The sequence below is a fragment of the Canis lupus genome, chromosome 32, assembly GCF_048164855.1.
Source record: "Canis lupus baileyi chromosome 32, mCanLup2.hap1, whole genome shotgun sequence".
Taxonomy (NCBI): domain Eukaryota; kingdom Metazoa; phylum Chordata; class Mammalia; order Carnivora; family Canidae; genus Canis; species Canis lupus.
In genome coordinates this window covers 32,642,110-32,665,563 of record NC_132869.1, presented here as the reverse complement: position 1 = coordinate 32,665,563, position 23,454 = coordinate 32,642,110, and the positions used below count along the sequence as shown (strand labels likewise).

The 23,454-nt window shown below is 52.4% G+C and overlaps 1 protein-coding gene across 1 annotated transcript; it reads left to right on the top strand.

Moving 5' to 3' along the window:
- Window positions 1-23,454, top strand: PIF1 (PIF1 5'-to-3' DNA helicase). Its single transcript, XM_072809123.1, has 14 exons — window positions 1-393; window positions 3,833-3,934; window positions 4,381-5,307; window positions 6,146-6,278; window positions 6,364-6,489; window positions 6,602-6,755; window positions 6,847-6,961; window positions 7,038-7,144; window positions 8,783-8,922; window positions 9,289-9,395; window positions 10,051-10,138; window positions 10,255-10,400; window positions 11,006-11,197; window positions 11,379-23,454. The coding sequence occupies exons 3-14, from the start codon at window positions 4,750-4,752 to the stop codon at window positions 11,436-11,438; spliced, it is 1,926 nt and encodes a 641-aa protein (XP_072665224.1). The 5' UTR covers window positions 1-393; window positions 3,833-3,934; window positions 4,381-4,749; the 3' UTR covers window positions 11,439-23,454.

Genomic DNA, 23,454 nt, shown 5'->3' with positions numbered 1-23,454 from the left:
GGCGCCGGGACGGGGAGGGGGCGGGGCCTGAGCTCCGTTCATCAGCTGCTAAGCTGCCTCCCAGTGACTCGTTCGATTCCTTTCCCTACAAGGACTCGTCGTTGCTACTCCTACAACCTCACCACTTGGGAAGAACCTCTGGCAGTTTCATAACTAAATGTACACCTATTCGATGACCCAGCATTCTTCTAAAGATTTATTTATTTTAGAGAGAGAGCGCGCAAGGGCGAGGGGCAGAGGGAGAGGAAGAGAGAAACTTAAGCAGATTCGTGCTGAGCATGGGGCCAGGCTTGGGGCTCCATCCCACCACCCTGAGATCACGACCTGAGCGGGAACCGAGAGTCCGAGCCTTGACTGTGCCACCCCTCGATGACCCAGTAATTTCTCACTGAGGTATTTATTTTTTAAAAAAATTAAAGCATAGGGGCATTTGGGTGGCTCAGTTGGTTAAGCCTCTGCCTTCAGGTCAGGTTATGATCCCAGGGTCCTGAGATCGAGTCCTATGTCCAGCTCCCTGCTCAGCTGGGAGCTTGCCCTCCCCCCGTCCCCCGCTAATCCCTCTGCTCGTGTGCTTGCTCTTCTAAATAATTCTTTTTTAAAATTAAAGGGTAGTCCGGGTGGCTCAGCGGTTTAGTGTTGCCTTCAGCCCAGAGCATGATCCTGGAGACCGGGGATCGAGTCCCACATCAGTCTCCCTGCATGGAGCCTGCTTCTCCCTCTGCCTGTGTCTCTGACCCCCCCGCCCCCGCCCCACTCTGTCTCATGAATAAATAAATGTTTTTTTTTAAAAAGATAAGCATAAAAAAGAAAAGCATAGGGGCAACTGACTGGCTCAGTTGGTTTAAGCATCTGACTTTGGCTCAGGTCATGATCTCAGGGTCTGGGATTGAACCCCACATCAGGTTCCCCAGAGTGGGAGTCTGCTTATCCCTCTCTTTTTGCCCCTCCCCCACTCTCATCCTCTCTAATAAATAAAAAAAAAGGTTTAAAAATAAATACATAGATAAGCATAGGGGTGCCTGGCTGGCTCAGTCGGTAGAGCATGAAATTCTTGACCTCAGGGTTATGAGTTCAGGCCCCATATTTGGGCATGGAGCCTATTTAAGGGGGAAAAAAGCATAAACTAATTAATGTTAGTTAACAATTAATGTTGAAATGTTTAGATGTGAAGTGTCCTGTTGTCTGCAACTTTAGAATGCATTAGCAGATGGATTCATGAATGTTGAGATGGACAGATGACTAGACACGTGATGAATACAACAAAATACTAATTGTAGAATCTTGGTGTTGGGCATATGGGTGTTCACTGCAAAATTCCTTCAACCTTTCCGTATATGTTGGAATATTTTCAGAATAAAATGTTGGGGTTACCAAGGGCTGCGAGGAGAAAGAATGGGAAGATATTGTCTAATGAGGACAAATACAGTTTGGGATGATGAACATTTTCTGGAAATAGTGATGATTGTTATGCAACATTTGAAAGTACTTAATGGCAATGAGTTATACACTTAAAAATAGTTAAAATGGCAAATTATATGTTACATATATTGAATTTTTTTTTAAGTTTGAAAGTCAAAATAAAAAAAATAAAAAAGAAAAAAGAAAAAAACAAAAGAAAAAAAATGTTGGTGAAAAAATCCATGTGGAAGTGTCCGTGCCTTCTCCGGGGGCAGTCTGGGGTACTCCACAGAGGGAAAGGGGAAGGCAGCAGGCTGTTTGTCACGGTGCTGGGCCCATTATAAGCAAAAGGTAGTGGGAAGAGAGAACCGACGGTCTTTGGAAACAGGCCTGGGTTCATAATCCCAGTTCTTTTACTTTCTGGCTGTGTGACTGTACTAGTTTCTTGGTGCTATTGCTGCTCTAACAAATTACCACAAATTCTATGGCTTGATTCATGGCTCTTTTCCTTCAATCATCAAAGCCAGCAGTAACATCTTCAAATCTTTCTGTTTCTCACACACACACCTCTGCTTTTTTTTTTTTTAAGTTCGTGGGTTTTTTTTTTTTTTTTAAGATTTTATTTCTTTATTCATGAGAAAAACACACAGAGAGAGGCAGAGATACAGGCAGAGGGAGAATCAGGCTCCCTGCAGGAAGCCCGATGCAGGACTCCATCCCAGAGCTCCAGGATCACGCCCTGAGCCAAAGGCAGATGCTCAACCACTGAGCCACCCAGGCATCCCATACCTCTGCTTCTTTATCACATCTCCTTTGCTGGCTCTCCTGCCTCCCTTTCCTTTATAAGAACCCTTGTGATTCCACTGGGCCCACCCAAACAATCCAGGATAATCTTTCCACCTCAAGATCCTTAATTTATCACATCTGCAAAATCACTTTTGCCACGCAAGGTAACATATTCGTAAATTATGGGGATTACGAGGGTTAGGGACATCTTAGGGGACCATTATTCTGCCTGCCACAGTGATGTTGAAAATTTCCCTATGCTACTGGATATTCATATGCCAAGACAGCACCGAAGAGGAACAGTATTTCTCCTGATTTTTTTCATAAGTTTTATTGAGATACATTTTTAAATTTTTTTTTAATTCACTTGACAGAGAAAGAGCGCACAAGCAGGGGGAGCAGCAGGAAGAGGGAGAAGCAGGCTCCCCACTGAGCAGGGAGCCCAATGCATGGCTTGATCCCAGGATCCTGGAATTATAACTTCAGCCAAAGGCAGACCCTTAAAGGATGGAGCCACCCAGAAGCCCCCCGAGATATAATTTATGTACCATACAGTTTTACCCATTTAAAGCACATGATTCAGTGGTTTTTAGTATAGTCACAATTATGCAATCATCATATTTTCATCTCTCACCATTGTATATATATGTGAGGAAACAAAGGCTTGAGACATTAAGGAAACTTGCTTAGAGTTTAACTGGCAGGGCTGGGGCACTGCAGAGGCAGTCAGGCGCTGAGATTCCAGTGCCGGCCTGGATTCCCTTCATGAAGTTAGACCAGTCACCTGGGAGCAGTGTGGGGCAGTAAACAGCAGATGCTCACACCAGGTTAGACTTGGGTTCAAGGCTTTGTTTTGCTGTCTGCAAGCTATGTGACTTTGGTAAAATCCGTTGGAGCCTTGGTTTCCTCATTTGAAAAAGGAGGGCAATCCAGTAAATGAGGAGGGTGATTCACCTGTAAGAGCCCTTCCACCTATGTAATTCCAAGCTTCAAGGGGGGTGGGGGGAGGAAAAGATAATTAAAAATAAATTACCCGGGCATCCAGCGCAATATGAATTCCCTGAAGACAGAGGCTCACGGGCTTCCTTCGTACTCCCTGAGCACCTGGCCCAGGTCTTGGAATTCCTCACCTATGGGTCTCAGCTGGGTGGGAGACACAAGGCTAAAATAAAATGACCATTACAGAGGCACAGAAGGGCGGAAAGAGTAGCGGAGATGGGGGTGGGGGGTGGGGGTGGTTAGGCAACGGAAGCGGCAGGCCTCGGGGTGGTGGGTCCAGGAGTGGGCAACCGCTAAGTGAAAGTAAACACCAGTGGGAGGGATCAGAAGCAGCTCTTCCCAAAAGCCAAGTTCAGCCGCAGTGTGAGAGCTAGAGAGGAGAAAAAGTGTGTTGGAGGCACGGCTCTAAAAGCAAACTTGCGAGCCGCACTGGGTGACATGGCACCCCGCCCCTTCCCCCCTCTCCCACTGGTGCACGAGATTCGGTACGCTCGCCCACCACAAGCCTCCTTCCACCGGGTGCCATTGGTACAGCCCAAGCCCTAGGAGTTTGAACTCCTCGGAAGACACGCCCGTTGTCACGCCCCTGTCTCGGATTGGCTGGGTGTTTAAAGATCCGGCCGGTAATAGGGTGATTTTCTACCACTAGTATTTGAAAGTTCCCAGTGCTGGAGCTGCACCCGCTGGCCGGCTGTGTCCTGCGTGTTCCCCCGAGGGCCGGTGCAAGTTGAGGGGCCGCGCGATCCCAGAGGTGGGAGACAGTCTGATTTTCCAAAGGGTCCCTGCCGGGAGGGTGCAGACGAGTGGGTCAGACGGAGGAAACAGGGATTCCCGAGCGCCAGGGTCCCCCGCGATTTCTCCACCCAGTGCCCGCCTTGGAGATGGGAAGAGTCAGGGCTTGGGAATCACACCAACCCTGCCTCCCACCAGTCTTTGGAGCTTCTCCTTGTTCTCACTTGTGTACGGGGGGAATGGGGAGATTGCCCTGGCTGCATATAAACCACGGAAGGGGGGCGCCTGGGTGGCTCAGCTGGTTGAGCGTCCGCCTTCACCTCCGGTCACGATCCCCGGGTCCTGGGATTGAGCCCCGCATCAGGCTCCCCCTGCCTCTCCTTGCTGATCCCCCTGCTTGTGCGCTGTCCAGTAAATCAATAAAATCTTTAAGATAAAAAAAATTTTTTTTTTAACCCACTGAAGGTATCCGGAAGACAAGGTCCCCTGCGCATCTCTCCGCTTGACCTTCCCTGCTTCCTCGGACTCTGAGCACCCCCTCGCCCGGCCTGCTTCTTGGAAGCAGGCTTCCCTTTTGTTCAGGACCCCGCTTCCGCGGCGTAGGTGGGGCAGCCGAGGCTCCCCGTTCCTGGGTGCTTTGGCGCAGCTCATCCACCGCTCTGGAAATTACGGTGTAGGGCAGGAATTTCGGTTGTGCGCAGGTCCCCCCTACCGTCGCCGTGACCTCTGTGTTACCGGTGACCGCCTCTGCGGCCCCGCTGGGCTCCCCGTGGTGCCCACCGAGTCGTGGCCCCTGCGCCCCGGGCCTTGTGCGGATCTGCGGAGGCTGTGGCCATGCCGTCGGGCACCCCGGCGGCGCCGGCGGAATTCGAGGACGCGGAGCTGCGGTGCCGCGTGGCCGTGGAGGAGCTGAGCCCGGGCGGGCAGCCGCGAAGGCGCCAGGCCCTGCGCACGGCCGAGCTGAGCCTGGGGCGGAACGAGCGCCGCGAGCTGCTGCTGCGGCTGCGGGCGTCCGGGCCCCCGGGCCCGCCGCGCTGCTTCCCTCTGCGGGCCGCGCGCCTCTTCTCGCGCTTCGCGGCGGCCGGACGGAGCACGCTGCGGCTCCCCGGCGCCGGCGCTCCCGGGGCGGGCGCCGTGCAGCTGCTGCTCTCCGACTGCCCGCCCGACCGCCTGCGGCGCTTCCTGCGCACGCTGCGCCTCAAGCTGGCCGCGGCCCCGGGGCCCGCGCCGCCCTCCGCCCGTGCGCAGCTGCTTGGCCCGCGGCCCCGCGACTTCGTCACCATCAGCCCGGTGCAGCCCGAGGAGCTGCGGCGCGCGGTGGCCACCCGGGACCCGCGCGCCACGCCCGTGAAGCGGCCCTTGCAACCCTGCGCGGGAGCCCAGCCCAGCACCGTGAGGATGGGAAACCGGGGACGCGGCGGGGGGGCGGGGGGGGGCGCTGAGATGGAAGAGACCAAGGAGGCCCAAGTGTGGGGCGGGGGTAGGGGGTGGGGGTGGCAGTATGGGAGGGGTCGCGGGTTGTCTCCGGGGAGATGCCCATCGGACATCTGAGTATGACCGGGATGGGCTTCTCATGAGTGCAAGCTAGAATAGGAAACGAGGGCTCGGGTCGTATGAAAAGAGAAAGTAGAGAAGGAGGCCAGAAAGGTGATTTTAGAAGTAAAAGTAGGAGACTGTTGGTCTGGAGAAGGAGAGGAGCTTTTGGAAAGAAGTGATCTGCAGTGTCAGGGGCAGCCAACAGGTCTGAGCAGTTGGGGACAGAGTCTGGTAGGTTTGACCGTGTTTGTGAACTGGGGCAGGTGGATCACAGACCACAGGGGGGTGAGACTAAGCTGGGGAGAAGATGGAAATGGAGCAAGAAAGGACCCTGACCAGGCAGGGTTTTGCTGTGAGAGACACGGGTTTGTGACAGGAAGAGAAGTGAGGAGGAAGGACCTGTGAGAGAGCCAGGAGATCTAGGGGGACCAGGAGAGGGAGCTGATGGAGGATCCAGACCCACATAGTGTGGGTACCAGGGATCAGTGGAGACCTGGCTATGATCTATTCCTCAAGGAGAGACCTGACCCCGAATAACTGGTAAGATCTCCACGGGAGCCAAAGCTGCGCAAGGGCTTCAAGGAGTGAAACCACAGAGGCACAGAGTAGGCCTAGCATGGCACCCAGGCTAAGAAGGGAGAGGAAATGCCTAAGGGGTGGTAGGAAGCCCTAAGACAGTCCTGTGCCCCCACAGGAAGCCCCAAGGTGGCCCTTGCCTGTGAAGAGGCTGAGCTTGCCCCCCACCAAACCACAGCTTTCTGAGGAACAGGCTGCTGTGCTGAGGGTTGTCCTGAAAGGCCAGAGCGTCTTCTTCACTGGGAGTGCAGGTAATTGGTGGCAGGGGCAGGGGTTGGGGAACGCTGATGGGGTAGGATGGAGGAGCAGGTGGCCCTGACTTTACCCTCTGCCCAGGGACAGGGAAATCTTATCTGCTGAAGCGTATCCTGGGCTCACTGCCTCCCACAGGTACTGTGGCTACTGCCAGCACTGGGGTGGCAGCCTGCCACATTGGGGGTACCACCCTCCACGCCTTTGCAGGTAAGTGGGGACTTCTGGAGCTTGAACTGAAAGCAAACCAGGCCTTTGAGAAGGAACGGGAGGGTCAGGGTTGGGACAGGGCTAAGGTCTCAGGCTGAAGTGTCACTTACAGGCATTGGCTCAGGCCAGGCTCCCCTGGCGCAGTGTGTGGCCCTGGCCCAGCGGCCAGCTGTGAAGCAGGGCTGGCTAAACTGCCAGCGGCTAGTCATTGATGAGATCTCCATGGTGGAGGCGGACCTGTTTGACAAGCTGGAAGCTGTGGCCAGGTCAGTATATGCAGTAAGGACTGTGTTCTGGTGGTTCTTCATATGGAACCTGCCTACCCCAGATCCTAAAGTACCCCATGCTCCTCTCTAGAACTGTCCGGCAGCAGAACAAGCCATTTGGAGGGATCCAGCTCATCATCTGTGGGGACTTCCTGCAGCTGCCACCTGTAACCAAGGGCTCCCAGCCCCCAAAGTTCTGCTTTCAGGTATCACTGACCCCCTGGCCCTGCCCCCCATAAGTGTCTGCTCTTCTCCCTGAAACTCCTACCTTGTCCCCACCAGGCCAAGAGCTGGAAAAGGTGTGTCCCAGTGACCCTGGAACTGACTGAGGTGTGGAGGCAGGCAGACCAGACCTTCATCTCTCTGCTACAGGCTGTCAGACTGGGAAGGTGGGCTGTGGTGAACAGAGAAGGGACCATGGGATGAGGAGTCAAGCATGGGTCACAAAGGAGCACAAGGACCCGGAGAAGGGGAAAAGTGTTTCATGGCCCCATAGAAAATGGTCACACTCTGAGTACTGGGATCCTGCCTCCTCTAAGATTGGGTCCCTAGCACCCAGCACAGGCCCTGGCACAGAGTAGGTGTTAGGGAAGCATGGGCACCTGGGTGCAGAAGAAGAAATCAGAGATGTTAATCCTATTTCACAGATGCAGAAATGGGGTGGCTTCAAAGAGGTGAAGTGATTTGCCCAAAGTTCCAGCCAGTAAGTGGACTGGGCCAGGACTTGAACCTGGCCTGACTTAAAAGCCCAAGTCCCTTCCATTAGTAGATCCTGTGGGGTCACTTGGTGAAAAAGAGAGGTCACAGACATGATCCTATTTTGTCCCAGCTAAGAGGAAAGGTGGAAATGCTAGGACTAACTCTAATGTGGGAGGAGGCAGGAAGCCAGGAAGGCAGAAGCCATGAGCCAGGGGGGGTCCTTTAAAACCAGATAGGGACAGAATGAGGGGAGGAGATGGTGGTAGTGAGGGGCTTTTTCTGCTTAAGGAACCCTCTCACAGACATATGAGGCAGGTAGTAAGGTGCACAGCACACACCACCCAATGTGGGGAACAAGAGGGACACCAAGTGGCAGAGCAGTGAGATGGAGTTCCTAAGTTGCTCCCCCTCCTCCCCAGTGATTTGCTGGGGTACCCAGGCTTCTCCCAAGTGGAAGAAGACTTGGGATAGAGACACAAGCTATGGGCACCTGGCTGGCTCAGTTGGGGGAACTTGCCAGTCTTGATCTTGGGGTTGAGAGTTTGAGCCCCATTGTTGGGTGTAGAGATTACTTAAATAATTAATTAAATAAAATAAATTAATAAAATTTATTTTTATAAATTTTATATTTAAAATTTAAAATTTTAATTTAAAATATTTAAAAATAATTTTAATTTAAAATTTAAAAATAATTCTAAAATATTTAAATTTTATATTTATTGTATTTCTATATTTATATCTATATTCATGTATAATAAACATAAATATATTTATACAACATATAACTTACAATTATAATTATATATAATTTTATAATTATAAATTAATAAAAGTTATATAATAAAATAAATAAATAAATAAAGACATATACTTTAAAAAGAAAGAAAGGAAGAAAGAAAAGAAACACAGGCTAGATTTTTTGCCTCCAAGGCAGCAAGCAAGAGGCTAGAAGATTGCAGCCTGGAGGCTGACCTGATTATAGGCTACCAGTATGACAGGGTGTTAACATCAGTGCCTTGTTTAGGTCCTCTAAACCTCTGGCCTGTGCTCACTCATCATATCCAACTTCCTCAGGAGCACCAGGGTGGGAGAGTGGCTAGCTCTTACTTGGGGCTATTTATAGGGAAGGGTGCCTGCCCATGATCGCTCCCCGGGTCCAAGTAGGGAAAGGCAAGTTGGCCTGCTTGGGGAGCCAGCACACTTTGCCCTGGTGCCCCTTTCTAATCCTCAAGTCTGACCCATGGCCTACTGCTTGAGCCATATCAGCCATGTGCCCCACCTTCCCTGGTGTTCAGGTGGGCCCTGCCCTGACAGCCCAGCCCCTACAGGTGCTCAGATGAAGTGACCCGCCAGCTCCAGGCCACAGCCTCCCACAAGGTGGGGCGAGATGGGATTGTGGCCACAAGGCTCTGCACTCACCAGGATGACGTGGCCCTCACCAATGAGAAGCGACTGCAGGAACTGCCAGGTGAGCACGGAGCCAGGGCTGGGCCAGACCAGCTGGGAGGGGCCCTCAGGCAGGTGTGGGTCCCCCACCCCCCAGCCTTGGCCTTTGGGGGTTATTTGCATACTTAGGCCCCCAACCTCTGGCTATAAAGGCCCTTACATTTGCAGATGTAACTGTGACCTTGAAAGGCATGACCTTGAATGCATCAAGATCACTGAGCCAATAAATGCTGGAAGTAAAACTTGAACCCAGGCCCCTGATTCCAAAGTGCCAGCTTGCCTGAGCTGTCCCCTCTACCGTCCTCTACACTTGGTATAATATATGTTTTTGTTAACTGAGCCACAAATCAGTGACTTGTAATCTGTTGGCCCAACTCTTTTTTCCTAGGTGAGGTACACAGCTTTAAGGCCATGGACAGTGACCCCAAGCAAGCCCGGACTCTGGATGCCCAGTGTCCTGTTAGCCAGATCCTTCAACTAAAGCTAGGGGCCCAGGTGCGTGAGAAGCAGAGCCTCCCTGGTCCTTGCACCTCTGCCCAGGCAGCTCCATAGCCAGAGGGCCCGGCTGTGACCCCAGTGAACTCCCTCCATCCTGCTCCCACTCATCTTCCTGCCTGCAGCCTCCTGTTGCCCTCATCGTGTTCGGTCTGGGGCACCAGCAACAGTGCTTTGATCAAGCCCCTTCCTCTTGCTGGCGCTCCGTGTCCGCTTCTGTGTAGTGTGAGAGCATCCTGCTTCTTTCTATGATGTGGGGTGGGCCACGTGGGAGACTTTCTGCAGGTTCTGAGGGGCACTTCAAGGCTGGAAGAGGGGTGACAGGACCTCACGATTTTGGCCCATACACATACCCCATGACAGACATGAGCATTTTCAGAGCCTGTGATGCGCGTTATCTTATTGCTCCTTACCCCCTCCTGAGGCACATAACCAATGTCATTCCCCTTTGATGCTAGGGGGAACCAAGAGCAGAGAAAACAAGGCAGCTTGTCACAGGAGTCACCATGAGCCGGTGACAGAGTTACGGGTCAGGACTCAGTGCCTCTCCAGGAGTGCTCCCAGCTTCCTGGACTTGCTGCAGTGACTGCTGGGTTGAGGCCAAGCGTGGGAATAGGCTGCTCTCTCCACACCTCATGTTCTCTTTCCCTCACAGGTGATGCTGGTGAAGAACCTAGCAGTGTCCCGGGGCCTGGTGAATGGCGCCCGAGGGGTGGTCGTGGGGTTTGAGACGGAGGGGAGAGGTAAGTGATGAGGGAGCAGGGCCCCAGGGTGTGTGTGAGGATGAGGCTAGGGTGGAAGGGTGAGGCCTGCTCCTCACTTCAGGACCAAAAGGTGGGCTTTTCTACACCTCCCTCAGGGCTGCCCCAGGTGCGGTTCCTGTGCGGAGTCACCAAGGTCATCCATGCTGACCGCTGGACAGTGCAGGCCACTGGAGGCCAGCTCCTCAGCCGGCGGCAGCTGCCCCTTCAGCTGGCCTGGGCAATATCCATCCACAAGAGCCAGGTGAGCAGGCAGGGCAGGGGGCAGGATAGGGCTGGGGCATGTTCGAGGGGGTTCTTAAGGCCTTTATGGAGGCTGAGCTTGCCCTGGATGGAAAGTTCCAGACTAGCGGTAGAATTAATCTTTCTTGTGTGCATTTCCCATCCTGCTTCCTCATCTCTTCCCGTACGCATTCCTCTGTCATCTCCTTTCCTGCTGTTTTCTGAGCCACTACCAGATGTTACATTTAACCCTTATAATGACTGTATGAGGTATAGATGTGACCATCGTTCCTGTCAGAACAGAAGGGGAAACTGAAGCTCAGAGTGTTGGGTAAGTTGTCCAGGGTCACAGAGAGAGAGAGAGGCAGAGCCAGGACACATTTCCGTGCCTGTCTGACCCAGGCCTGAGCTCTTTGCTTTCACCCCCCCATCCTTCTACTCTAATCCTCAATCTATGTCTCTTGGAGCTTCTCCTACTCAGATGCCCAGTTGTTGCCTCTCTGCCTTTAGGCTCTCTGGACTGGCTGAAGAGATCTGGAGGCAGTAGCTGGGCCAGTATAGCTGGGGTCAGGCTCTTGTGCGCAAGGGATTTCAGGATGAGTTGGCTCTGTCCTTCCATTCCCGCAGGGCATGTCCCTGGATTGCGTGGAGATCTCTCTGGGTCGTGTGTTTGCCAGTGGCCAGGCCTATGTGGCCCTCTCCCGGGCCCGCAGCCTGGAGGGCCTGCGTGTGCTGGACTTTGATCCCATGGTGGTTCGCTGTGACCCTCGTGTACTGAGCTTCTATGCCACTCTGCAGAGGGGCAGGGGCCCCAGCCTGGTAAGAAGGAGTCACTCGATGGTGCGGGAAGCCTGGGAGCTAGACAGAGGGAAGGCCAAGGGCCTGTGGTGTAGAGCCTCTCTGGCTCTGTGGGAGCAGGGTCAAGAGGGAACAAGATGCTGGCTGTGGCCCTGGGGGAAATGCATGAGTCCATGACTGGGTTTCTCCCTCTCTGATCCAGAAGTCTCCAGATGATGATGAGGCAGCCTCAGACCAGGAGAATGAGGACCCAAATCTTTGAGCCTCAAAGAGAAGACAAAGAATGATCTCCCCTTCTTCCTCCTCCCTAGTGGACCAGGGTCCTGGGGGATAACTGGGGGAGGATAGCCAGTGTCTCTTTTTCCCTCCACTAAGGCTCTCAGCCTTCTGCCAGGGTACAAGGGTGAGCACTTCCTACCCATTTGCCAGCTGTGCCTCTGTTTCTCCCTTGCCCTGAGAAAGAAGTAAGCCTTTCCAGGCCAGTGGGACAGGGCCTGTGGTAGCACCTGGTATTCTAGAACAAAGCTCTCTGTGAGGGCTGGCCCAGGGCCACAGAGTTGTGAATGCTGTTCTCTTTGGGCTGCAGAAGGGAGAGGCAGTGCAAACAGGTACTCCAGGAGCAGGAACAGGCTATAGGAGCCCTGGACTGGGAGACTCAGGCCAAGTACAGGCCCCAAACAGAGAAGGGAACCTGGGGTTACTGTCACAGCTAAACCCAGGCTAGCACAAGCCAGGACGAACACCCTCCTGCGCCTAACCTGAGAATACAATGCAAACCATGTGCCTCTATCTTAAGCTGCTTTTTTGGAAAAGAAATAGTATTTAGGGGTATTGAGATGGATATTCTCAGATTATATTTATTTAGGACAAATAAACTTGTGACTCAACTGCAAGTTGAGTCTTCTGCTCTCTTTAAGAAGGCATCACTGCTCTAGGCATTGGCTACACCTGTTGCTGAGGCCCTCTCCCCAGGAGGGCACACAGAGGTGTTTGTTTACATCATGATGACTGAGCTCATGGCGCCCTCATGTGAGCTTTTGTTAGGATCACTGGTTATTTGGAAAGCTGAGTTACCCAAAATTGATGACTCACAATGAAATGACAAGGTGAATCACTGTTGCCCAGCGGTCAGACAAGGACACAGGAGAGAATCCACATGGCAGGAAATGGGCCTGTTGCAACTTTCTCACTTTGTGCCTGGCTAGGTGGGGCTCCAGCTTGAACAGGATCAACAAACTAGCTTGTTGATCAAAAAGTCTGGTGGAAATTGTTTAGGGGCTCTAAAACTAAGGTTCCCTAGTTATGAGTAAAATATATTTTAAATGTAAAATCGACCATGGTAGGAGGAGTGAAACCATGCCAGTTGCACGACGACATGAAATCTGGGTACTTGAAGACACTTATCCTTGTCTTCCAAAGCCAGCTGAGGCCCAAGCACAGAGCAGGTCTTCAAGGGGTGTCTGGTTAAGTGGGGGAGACCATGGATAGGACAGCTCAGTGCTAGAAGGGCTAAGCGGCCTCAGATGTTCCCTGTGGGCTTCGTGGAGGAGGCAGGGCTACAGCCTGTGGAGCACAGGCTGTGTGACTCTAGGCATGTCTGGGGGTGTCCGCATCTATAAAGTGCAGGTTGTAACTGACTTTCATGTAGGGTTGTTGGGGGAAAGGCCAGCCACATGACAGGAACTCAGGAGCTGTCATTAACATGTATGATCACTAATGATTATCATCATGATGTCTGCAGAGCACAGTGTTGTCTGGTTCCTGCACTCCTTTGACAGACAAGATGTGGAGGCTCAGAGGGGTGCTCGGAGGCTCACCCCTGGACAACCCCTACCTGTCTCGCTCCTGTCACCACTCTTCTTGATCTTGAGGAGCTATTTTTCTGTAGCTTGAACCCTTTTCTCTGCCCCAAATAGAAGATACCTCCTAAGAGAAACCAAGTCATTCAGGGTGACCCCCCCCCCCCAACAGTGGGCAATCATGGAGGCCTTTAAATGGTTTGCCATTTGAAAGTCAGTGTTTCCCATCTGCCCATATGACATAGCCCTCCTTGCAGATCCAGCTGTGAGCAGACCTCACCAGGGACCTGACCTCAAGAGCCTTACAATCTGGTTGCACCTTGCTTTTTTCACTCCTTCCTGTTAACACATTTTGGTGACTACCCAGTTCAGCACAGATGGCATTGTCTTGTGCTCTCTAGCAGCTCTGCCCCATTTGGGGTTCTTGGATGGAAACAGAAGAACCTGACTCAAGATAACAAGCAGGAAAGGAAGGGAATGGAAGGCTAGCTCAAAGAACAGATATGAAGCCCAGAAACCCAGGCTAGGATCCAAGTGGAAACCAAGGAGGCTAGAACTAATGACAGGAGTGGAGTTGGGAACAGCTGGCCGGGAGGAGCCCTGTCACCACCCCTGGACGACACAAGCACGGCCATCAGGGAGAGTCCTGTACTCTTCTGCCTCCCTGCTTCACTTAGCCCACACCTAAAGGTGCAGAGATATGACTGGTTGAGCTTGGTCTCCCATGCAGGTCCTGCAGCTACCTAGCAAGAGGCTGAATATGCCATCAAGGTGCATGAGGAACCAGGGTTTGTGCATCTAATGTAATCTAACTTCAAACCTTGATCTCTGGGGATGTAGGGAAACACCATCTCTCAGTCAGATTCAAGGGTTTCTCACCTACCCCTAAAGTCATACAGGCAGGGAGTAGGGCTGATAAGAGCAGGCCCCTCATGTCAATGGCCTCATGGTGGCTGCAGATACCTACAGTGACAAGCATCCATAGGCCTTAACTCTACCCACGGTCCGGGAAAGGTAAGGGTTGGGGAGAGGTCAAGCTTCTGCAGGGGCCTCCCTCTCTGCCCTCTGGAGCCCCACCACCTCCTTGTGGTGCTCCCGGGGGACCCTCTGATCACTCAACCCTCCCTAGTCTTGGGGACCCTCCTTTCTTTGCCTCTCCTTACCCCCTAGCACAGTCCCCTCAAAGAACTGGAAGCAAAAGCCGGAAGAGTGTGATCTCAGCCCCTGGATTTGAGGCAAAGAAGCACAAAGGCCTCGTGACCCTGTTTAGAATAATGAGGACAGGGGTGGACAGTTAAGGATGGGCAGGACAAAAGAGATCTCCAGTAATCATCATTATTCTGGGATAAAAGACACTTCTTGCTCATCCTGTGTGTGCATTCATGGGTTCATTCCATAAATATTTATTGAGAGCCTCTAATATTCCAGCATGCTGGACTAGATACTGGAGACCTTGTAGTAAACCAGAGTGACATGGTCCTGGGATACTTCAAGTGAATAGAGGGAGATGGATTATAAACAAGCAAGCAAATAACAAGCTAAACAATGAAATAATAGGGCGAGGAGAGCTTGCTTAGAGGGTAGGGGGAGAAAGGGGCTGTGAAGGGGGTGCCTTCCCCTGCACACCTCCCTGACTTGGGCTACATGCTTCTAGCCTGAAATACCCCAATTAACCTCTCCCGATTCCCCTCAAACATCATCTCTGTTCCCAGGATCTAGACCTACCCCTTTCTAGAAGAATGGTTCCCGTCTCTGAGAATATGCAGCATGGGGTCCTTGCCTGTGGGTTTTCCTCCTGCACCAGAAAGCTCTTCAGAGCAGGATTGAGGTCCCTGCTTCTTGCAACCCATGCACCCTGCCCCGCACCTGGACTGGGGCAGGCTGACAGCATGGAATGAATAACCCAATGAAAGAACGCAGGGAGCCTGCAGTTAGGGGACCACAGGGCTTCCCACTTTCCCCCCTGCCTAAGCATGCAGCCTCGGTGATGGGGGGGTCTACGCCGCTGCTCAGGAGACCCCTGGCCTTCTGTCTCCTCTCTGGTTGCCTCGTCACGGGGACTTCCCATTCCTCCAGAGGAAGGCTAGGGGGAAGTTAGCAGGTGGACAGGGTGGAGAAAGGCATTGAGGGAAATGCAGTGCCAAAGTGCAGAGGTAGAGCTCGACATTCTGCTTTATTAGACTTGAAAGCAAGATGGGGGAGTCAGGTATATAGCCGAGGGGGCTCAACATAGGGGTGAGAATCCCTCTTGGGCGAGAGGGGCTCCCACTTCCTGCTAGCCCCCACTTGTCTCCTGTGTCCGAGTGCTCTGTCCTCAGGCCAGCTGTGGCCTGCCTCCGATGGTAATTAGCAGTTTACAAGTCTGTCTCCTGGAATGAGCTGGAGCCCTTGGGAGCGAGAGACCTGGCTCTCATGTCTTTGTGTCCCCACAGCACTCAGCACGGTGACTTCAGAAGGGAGATAATTCATAAGATGTTTGATAAATGGGGATGTTTACTCTTGATTTCACAGAGGAGGTAGCTGAGGCCAGGCAGGCCAGGCCAGGCAGGCAGTGGCAGAGCTGGAACTAGAACCCTCCGCCCCCACCCCATCGTCTGCCTGGAACTGTCCAGAGGAAGTAAAATGTGGGGCTGAGAGGGAAGGCCCACCAGCACCTTACCCCCCCCCCCCCCACCCATACCTACCTCCACTCTACCCCCTGTGCCAGTGGTGATGCTCAGAATCCCCATCCCTGAGTAACTAGGCCCTCCCACTCCCCAAGCACCACGCACACTGAAGACCACTAGGTGGCACTAAGGGGTCATTTAGTCCCTTTCCTGACACCTGGCAGGTCCTTTGTCTCCTTGCTGCGCCTGGGCCGGGGTCCTGGGCTCCTTGGGAGCTGGGCTGCCCAGTAGGTGTAGGGAAGGGAGGTTCCTTGTTGAGAAGCTTGCACTGTGTGTGGAGGACCTCATGGTTTGTGTCCAGGAGCCCTCTTGTTCATTTTTCACGATAATTCTGAGAGGACAGTAAGACCTTATCCCTACCTTATAGAGGGAGAACTAATTTCTTGAGAGGTTAGATGACTTAAGCTGCAAGCTGGGTCTAGAACGTCCCAGCTTACAGGGTCCTGGGGTTTTTGCAAAGTCAGCAGAGGGCCCCCGAGGCTCCAAGTGGCTCTGCCACTGCCCTTGTGACCTTGAGCAAGCTGCCTAAATCCTCAGCCCTCGGTTCATCAGTGAAGTGAGTCTAAGAGCGATCAATGGGGTTGGAACAAGTAAGGAGTTGGGGTGGAGGCAGGCATGGGTGAGCCCTCCTGGTTAGCTCCTCTGGTCTTGGTTACACTTAAAGCTGCCACCCTGCACCGTGCCCCAGAGTGGCCCCACAAAGAATTTACAGGATCCAGAATAAATGAAAAGTCCCCTTTCAGTCTTCCCTCCTAGAGGACCCAGGCTGTGCCCACCCACTACAAGGAAGGGGAGAATGAAGGCCCTCCTCTCTTCCCCCAGCAAACATGAGGCCCTAGTCCATGAGTGCATTTGTCAGAACTGGTCCTCTTCTTTCCTCTGTCCCTTTTCTTTTTACTTTATTTTTTTTTTTTAAGTAGGCTCCATGCCCAACATGAGCTTGAACTCACAACCCTGAGATCAAGAGTCACATGCTTTACCAACTGAACCAGCCAAGTACCCCCTCCATCCCTCCTCTTAACACAGCTTTGACAACTCTTTGAGTGGGATTTTTTTTTTTTTTTTAAGATTTTGTTTATGTGAAAGGGACAGAGAGAAAGAGAGAACATGGGAGAGGGGGGTTGGGGTGAACAGAAGGAGAGGGGGGCAGACTCTCCACCAAGCAGGAAGCCTGATGGCAGGGCTCAATCCCAGGACTCTGGATCCCAGGACCCTGGGATCATGACCTGAGCTGAATGCAGACGCTTAACCTTAACCGGCTAAGCCACCCAGGCACCCCTGAGTGGGATCTTTAGACTGAGATTATCAGGGAGGAGACAGACTCACAGAAGGCGGGCAGCTCGGTCACAGCTGTGAATGGCAGAGCTAGGATGGGCATAAAACTTCACCTTGGTATTCAGAGCCTTTGAAAAAAGAGCTAGCATGGGTGCTTCTGAGCCCCTAGCTTTGTCCCAGAAACCTCACATTCCAGACTCCATTTCTTTAAGATTCCAAGAGCATCACCTGCTGAGACAGAAACGGCTGGGAGGGACCAAGATGGAAGAGGAAGGGCTTGACTGGAGACCCGGAATGGGGAAGAGAACTCCAGGTGCCAGAGGAGCCCTGCAGGGAGGGGGCTGACTGCTAGCCCACCTCCCACTCCTCTTACTTCCTTGCCTCTGGCTTGGCTCCCTCCTTGCCAGGAATGCCCCCTCACTTCCTCCCCTGCCGGTGTTGGGTTCAGTAAGCAGAGCCCCAGCTCACCTGTTAAGGTGTGGAATGAGGAGGGCGTCCAGTTACATTCTGGGGCTGGGAGGGCAGGCAGGGGCCACCTGGGGGCAGGAGCCAAAGGCCTGGGAACTGACAGTTGGAGCAGGTGTCAGGGGAACCCCAAAATTCTTGCCACAGGGGACCCTATCTTCTGGACTCAATGCCTTCCTGAAGTCCTCCGAGCTCCGGGACTATTATGGAAAGACCACAGCATCTGGCATCTGGTAGCTAGTGTGCCTCAGTCCCCTGAGCTGGGTCTCAGTTTCCTTATCCTCAGAATGGGGGTAGGGTGAGAATAAGCCCTGTCTGACTGATGCCCTGAAGCTTGGGATTGTGCTCGGTAAACTAGAAGGCTCTGCACACCCCTGAGGAGGTTCTCCTCTTTCTTTTTTTCCCTCTCCACCCAGGGTGGCCTCCTCCCCCCGCCCCTCACCCTGGGCCCTGGCACAGCACTCCATGCCTATTTAAGGCAAATCTCCTGATCTCCTTTTAAATAACATTCGCTTCTTGTTGTGGAGAAGACAAGCAAGGCCTGAGCTTAGGGAAAGGGGAGGGGAGACCCAGACAGCCCATCAGAGAGTGGGGGGAAGGGGATATGGGGGTGAAGCAGGTATGGGAAGGTCCTTGCCCCACTCTTCACCCCCACTCCCAGCCTCTCTTTTGGTCCCCTAGTAAGGGGCCTTCAATTGGCTCAAACCCCTTTAGAGGGGTTGGGGCGCTCCCAGAATGCTTCGTGGCACTGGGGGGTGGGGGAGATGAGGAATAGTGCCAGTCCCAGGGCCTGTGACGGGAGCATACTTGGGTGAAGAAGTAGCACAAGCAGGGTGACCAGTAAGGGAAGTGGGAGGGTCTAGGGTAGGACTGACATCTGATCTCCACAGCTTGCCCACTGTGAAGGATGAAACACAACTGTTCTTTGGTTCTAGAATCTGTGGCTCAGAGAGGCCAAGAGACCTTCCCAGGGCCACACAGCTAGTGAGTGGAAGGGTCTGAAATACGAGCCTGACCTGGCTCAAATTTAATGCTTTCCCCCCTTCATGCCAGGTGTCCTTGTGCCTGGGGCTGTATGTGACACCTGACAGTGACTCTTATCAGGAGCAAGACATCATAGAAAGCCCCCTGCACACACCCTCCCTCTGCCTGCATAGCTCCCAGGTCAGGGGCCCTGATTCCTCCTTTCCTTCTGCCTCCTTCTTTCCTCTAGGCCCACCACTCCTCTCCTTCCCCTTCTCCTGGGTTTCTGGCCTGGCCCACAAAAACTCACCTTAACTTGGTTCATACACTGAGAAAATTATAGGCAGAAGGTGGCATGTCCCACCCCCCTCCAGAGGAGCCAGGCTGGGCACCTTTCCCATTGCAAACCCCCTACAGGGCCCTTTCCATAGCTCAGTTCTTCCCCTTTGAGATCTCAGGCCGCTCTCTCCTGCTTTCTTCTCTCCCATCTTTCTAGGTAGCCAGCACCCTGATCTCCCATCTTGGCAGGGCTAATGTCCCTGTGGTCCTCACATGACTGAGATGCCCTCTTCAGGGTTCAAAAGGAGAGGGTTAGGGATCCTTTACAGATCATGTTGCCTCCTCGGGACCAGACACTCACTCCTTAGGCATGTGAGCCCCAGCAGGACCAGTCCTAACCCGTGTCAGTGTCCGACTGGACTGCGGTCTGGGGGGCCAGAACAAGGAAGAAGCTCTAGTACCTCTAGGTACTTAGAGCAGAAAGTGGTCTTAGTTGTCGGCTGGTCCAATGGCTCATGTCACAGATGACCCAACTGTTGCCCAGGGAATGAGAGGGAAGGCTCTGGGGTCCCACAGTGAGACAGAAGCTGAGTTGGATAATACTGGGACACCTGATAACCCCAGATAAAGACTTGATCCCTGGGGGCGAGGGGTCTATTATAGGAGGAAACTTGACTCCATATTTAATAGGAGTGTTCTTGAACTTCTAGGGATTTTTTAGTGTGGTTCTATAAAAAAATATATATATATATATTTTAAGATTTTATTTATTTATTCATAAGAGACACAGAGAGAGAGAGAGAGAGAGAGAGAGAGGCAGAGGGAGAAGCAGGCTCCACACAGGGAGCCCGACGCAGAACTCAATCCTGGATCCCCAGGATCACGCCCTGGGCTGAAGGTGGCGCTAAACCGCTGAGCCACCCAGGCTGCCCCTATATTTATGGGTTTGTTTTTTGTTTTTTGTTTTTTTTATTTATGATGGTCACAGAGAGAGAGAGAGAGAGAGAGGCAGAGACACAGGCAGAGGGAGAAGCAGGCTCCATGCACTGGGAGCCCGATGTGGGATTCGATCCCGTGTCTCCAGGATTGAGCCCTGGGCCAAAGGCAGGCGCCAAACTGCTGCGCCACCCAGGGATCCCTATATTTATGTTTTTAAAGATTTTATTTATTCATGAGAGATACAGAGAAAGAGGCAGAGACATAGGCAGAGGGAGAAGCAGGCTCCCGGCAGGGAGGCTGATGCAGGACTCAACCCCAGGACCCCGGGATCACGACCTGAGCCAGATGTTCAACCACTGAACCACCCAGGTGCCCCCCAAAAAAGTTTTAAATAAACTCCACACCCAATGTGGTGCTCAAACTCATGACCCTAAGATCCAGAGTGGCGTGCTCTACTGTCTGAGCTAGCTGGGCACCCCAGTGTGGCTCTACTGTTAACCTCTTGTGTGCCCTTAGGTAAACTCCGTTCCCTCCTTGGGCCTCTGTTTCCTTGAGTAAAACAGGTGGGTTGGGTAGATCCCTTCCCACTCGGAACTCCTGCACCTTCCATCAGCCCAGCCCCATCACCCCAGGCGTCTTCTTCCTGGCTCTTGCACTGGTCTAGATCTCCCTCATCACCCACTGAGATTGTTCCAACAATCTCTGCATGTCTCTGGCCTCTATTCTTTTCCTCCACCCCACACATTGCCCAGGTAACATCCTGAGGAACCTCCTGTGGTCCCCCTTGGCCTCCCTTAGAATGATCCACCTTGGGACACCTGGCTGGCTCAGCGGTTGAGCGTCTGCCTTCGGCTCAGTGCATGATCCAGGGATCTGGGATTGAGTCCTGCATTGGGCTCCCTGCATGGAGCCTGCTTCTCCCTCTGCCTGTGTCCCTGCCTCTCTCTGTGTGTCTCTCATGAATAAATAAATATTTTATTTAAAAAATCGTACACCTCATCACCTGGCATTCAGCACATCTTGCCTGGAGTCTTGAATCCTGGACTCAGTTTCCTCATTTGCCAAGTGACATAATAACCTCCCACTGGTAGGGCTGTGGTATGGACACACTGGAACATGTGCTGGATAGCCTGCCGAGCACTGGTGTCTCTGGGCTGGAAAGGCTGTCCATCCCACCACCACTCTCCTTTAACCAAGCTGGCAAGGTCTTCAAAGCTGGTTCTAGTCCCAGCCCCTCCTAGAGAGGCTGGCCCTCCAGGGTCCCCATCAGAGGTGACCTCGCCCATATGGAGCTCCTACAGGGCTGGATTCTATCCGCCTGCCTCCATCTGCAGCTCCCACCATCCCATGGGCAATGTATAACTGGACTCGTAGAGAAAAAGCTGGCAGGATGCTTGCTGAGACCACGGCTGGGTCTGTGGGCTCCTGCCCACACCCTATCTCTTTCCCCAGGGCTGTGTTTTTGACCCTCAGAGACCTCGTCACTGCCAACTCCAAAAAAAGCTCCTCACTGGGCCATAGGGGAGGCTTTCAGATGGAGGTTTAAGACCCTGTCTTGCCCTCTTCTGGTGGCTGACCAAGTGGATTCTCAGAAAACTTCCCAAAGCCCTAGGAAGGAGTAGCTGGCAGCAAATATAAGTTATTAGAAGAGATATCTAAAGGAAAAGAAGCCAGAACCAAGATGCTTGGAGACTTCCTATTTTGGGGTCTAAACACTTTCAGCCCCTTGCTAATTGTAGGGCCTTGGGGAGATTACCTAATGTCTCTGAGCCTCAGCTTCCTCATCAGTAAAATGAGGACAATAATACTATCTCATCCCACGACAAAAGAATTAAGCAATGTATACAGAGTGCTTAGCTCATGGCCTGGTACCTCACAAACGCTCAAAAAAATAGTAATTATAATCCTATTGAAGACAGATGGGGAGCACCTGGATGGCTCAGTCAGTTAAGCATCTGTCTTCAGCTCAGGTCATAATCCCAGGGTCCCAAGATCAAGCTCTGAGTCGGGCTCCCTGCTCAGCAGGCAATTTATTGCTCTCTCTCCATTTGCTCCTCCCGCCAGCTCATGCCGTGTTCTCTCTCTCAAAAAAAAAAAAAAAAAAAAAAGAGAGAGAGAGAGAGAGAGAGAGATGGACCAAGGTCTCCAGCTGAGGCAGGAAGGGCTGGGAAGCCAGGAGGCACCAAGGCACAGGTTGCTTAGCCAGCAGTAGGCAGGTGGTTAGTAGCTAGAATAAAAACACAAAGTCCCAAGCCTCGTGCTAAGCAGTCTACATACATTATTTCAGTTAAACCTCAGGCTCTCCCTTCGTCAAAAGCAGGGGTTCAGGACAGAAGCTCCCTAAGGCCTTGCCAGTTCAGGGAGCACCTGTTTTTGGTTTACAGAGGTTTTCAGTGTACAAAGTACTTTTTACTTTATAAAGCCTACTCTGCGAGTGTTCTGATAGTTGTCACTGGTCACACAACCAGATCTGGGACTCAAACCAGGCAAGACGGCTCTTTCCGCAGAGCCCAGTGGCACACAGCTTTGAGACCCGAAGCCCCTCCAAGGGGCTAGGGGGGAGCATGGCCCTTGAAGGCAGCGACGTCATGGAAGCTTGGCTCTGGCTCCTGCCCAGCGTCCGGTTCTGTCGGGCTGTGCCGGGGCCCAGAGGCCTGGGTCTGGAACTCATCAGCCCCACCTGTCAGCCCTCCCCTGGCCGGCACCCGGGGGCCTTCAGTTATCACTAAGGAGAGTGTGGCCTCCAACCAGGGGTTCTGCATCCCTTCCCTGTTGGGGACCTAGGGCAAGGAGCTGTGCTCCCATCAGCCAAGCACCCCCAGTTTAACGGAGCTCTGTTATATGAACAGGTACCATGAAATATACAGAGACCTCAGTCATTCAATAAATATTTATTGAACACCTATAGTGTGCCTGGCCCTGAGCTGGTTCCAGGGAATCTGACAGAAATTCCTGCCCACATTCTAGTAAAAGAAGTTGTAAAGGAAAGCAGAAGTGTGATGGGAAATAAAAAAAAAAAAAAAAAAGAGAGAGCAATTCACTTTACACAGAGTAGTCAGAGAAGGCCTCTGAGCTGAGAGAGGGAAGTACAGCTAGAAAGAGCATTCCAGACAGAGGAGAGGGCCCACACAAAGGCCCTGAGATAGGAAAATCTGGGGTGTCTGGAGAGCCACAGACCACTGCGAGGCGGCCCAGCAAGCTCTCCCAAGTAAGTGCCCACTGGACAAATGAACAAACCATCACGAGGATCTCTGGGTCCAGCTGAGGTGGGGTAACCAGGACTGGATTTACATCCCCACCTAAGATGACTAAAATACCCAACAAAATATATGAAAGAATGGTTCTCAAGACACTGGACACCAAGACCATGAACCAAAAAGGAATGAGCTGCGGAAAGAGAGGACTCTGGAGCTCTGCAAAGGGTAACCTCTTCACTCATTCAGCTTGGTACCTGCATGTGAAGAAACTACTAGAAGCACTGTTAGAATCAACCGATATGATTAGAGTAATCCCTGGAACTCACACAAGGCTGGGAATAGTGCTCGCTCCCACAGACCAAACTGGAAACCTCACAATTAGGGGGGGTATTGAGTAGAGCACTCACAAGACTTTTTGACTCAGAAGTGGGTGAAAACGGAAACACTCCTCTGGCTCCATCTAACAAAAGCAAGACCTGAAAAAAGGCCATACTGTTGCGAAGTGCTTTTGCATCCCCAGAGCAAAATTCAAGAATATTGATAAGAATACAAAAAATCGAGCACCCAAGAAAATAAGATTCACCACATCTGGCAACTGATAAAAATTAGCACGTACACAAAGAACCTGGAAAGTATGACCCAGAATGCAAAGAAAAAAAAAAAACGATCAATTAAAAAACCCTACCCAGAAATTA

What these genes read in the sequence shown, in the direction of transcription:
- PIF1 (XM_072809123.1), top strand. Translation starts at nt 4,750, where the DNA reads ATGCCGTCGGGCACCCCGGCGGCGCCGGCGGAATTCGAGGACGCGGAG. An exon ending in AACTAAAGCTAGGGGCCCAG is followed by an intron (nt 9,396 to 10,050) that starts GTGCGTGAGAAG and finishes TTTCCCTCACAG; the next exon opens with GTGATGCTGGTGAAGAACCT. An exon ending in TATCCATCCACAAGAGCCAG is followed by an intron (nt 10,401 to 11,005) that starts GTGAGCAGGCAG and finishes CCATTCCCGCAG; the next exon opens with GGCATGTCCCTGGATTGCGT.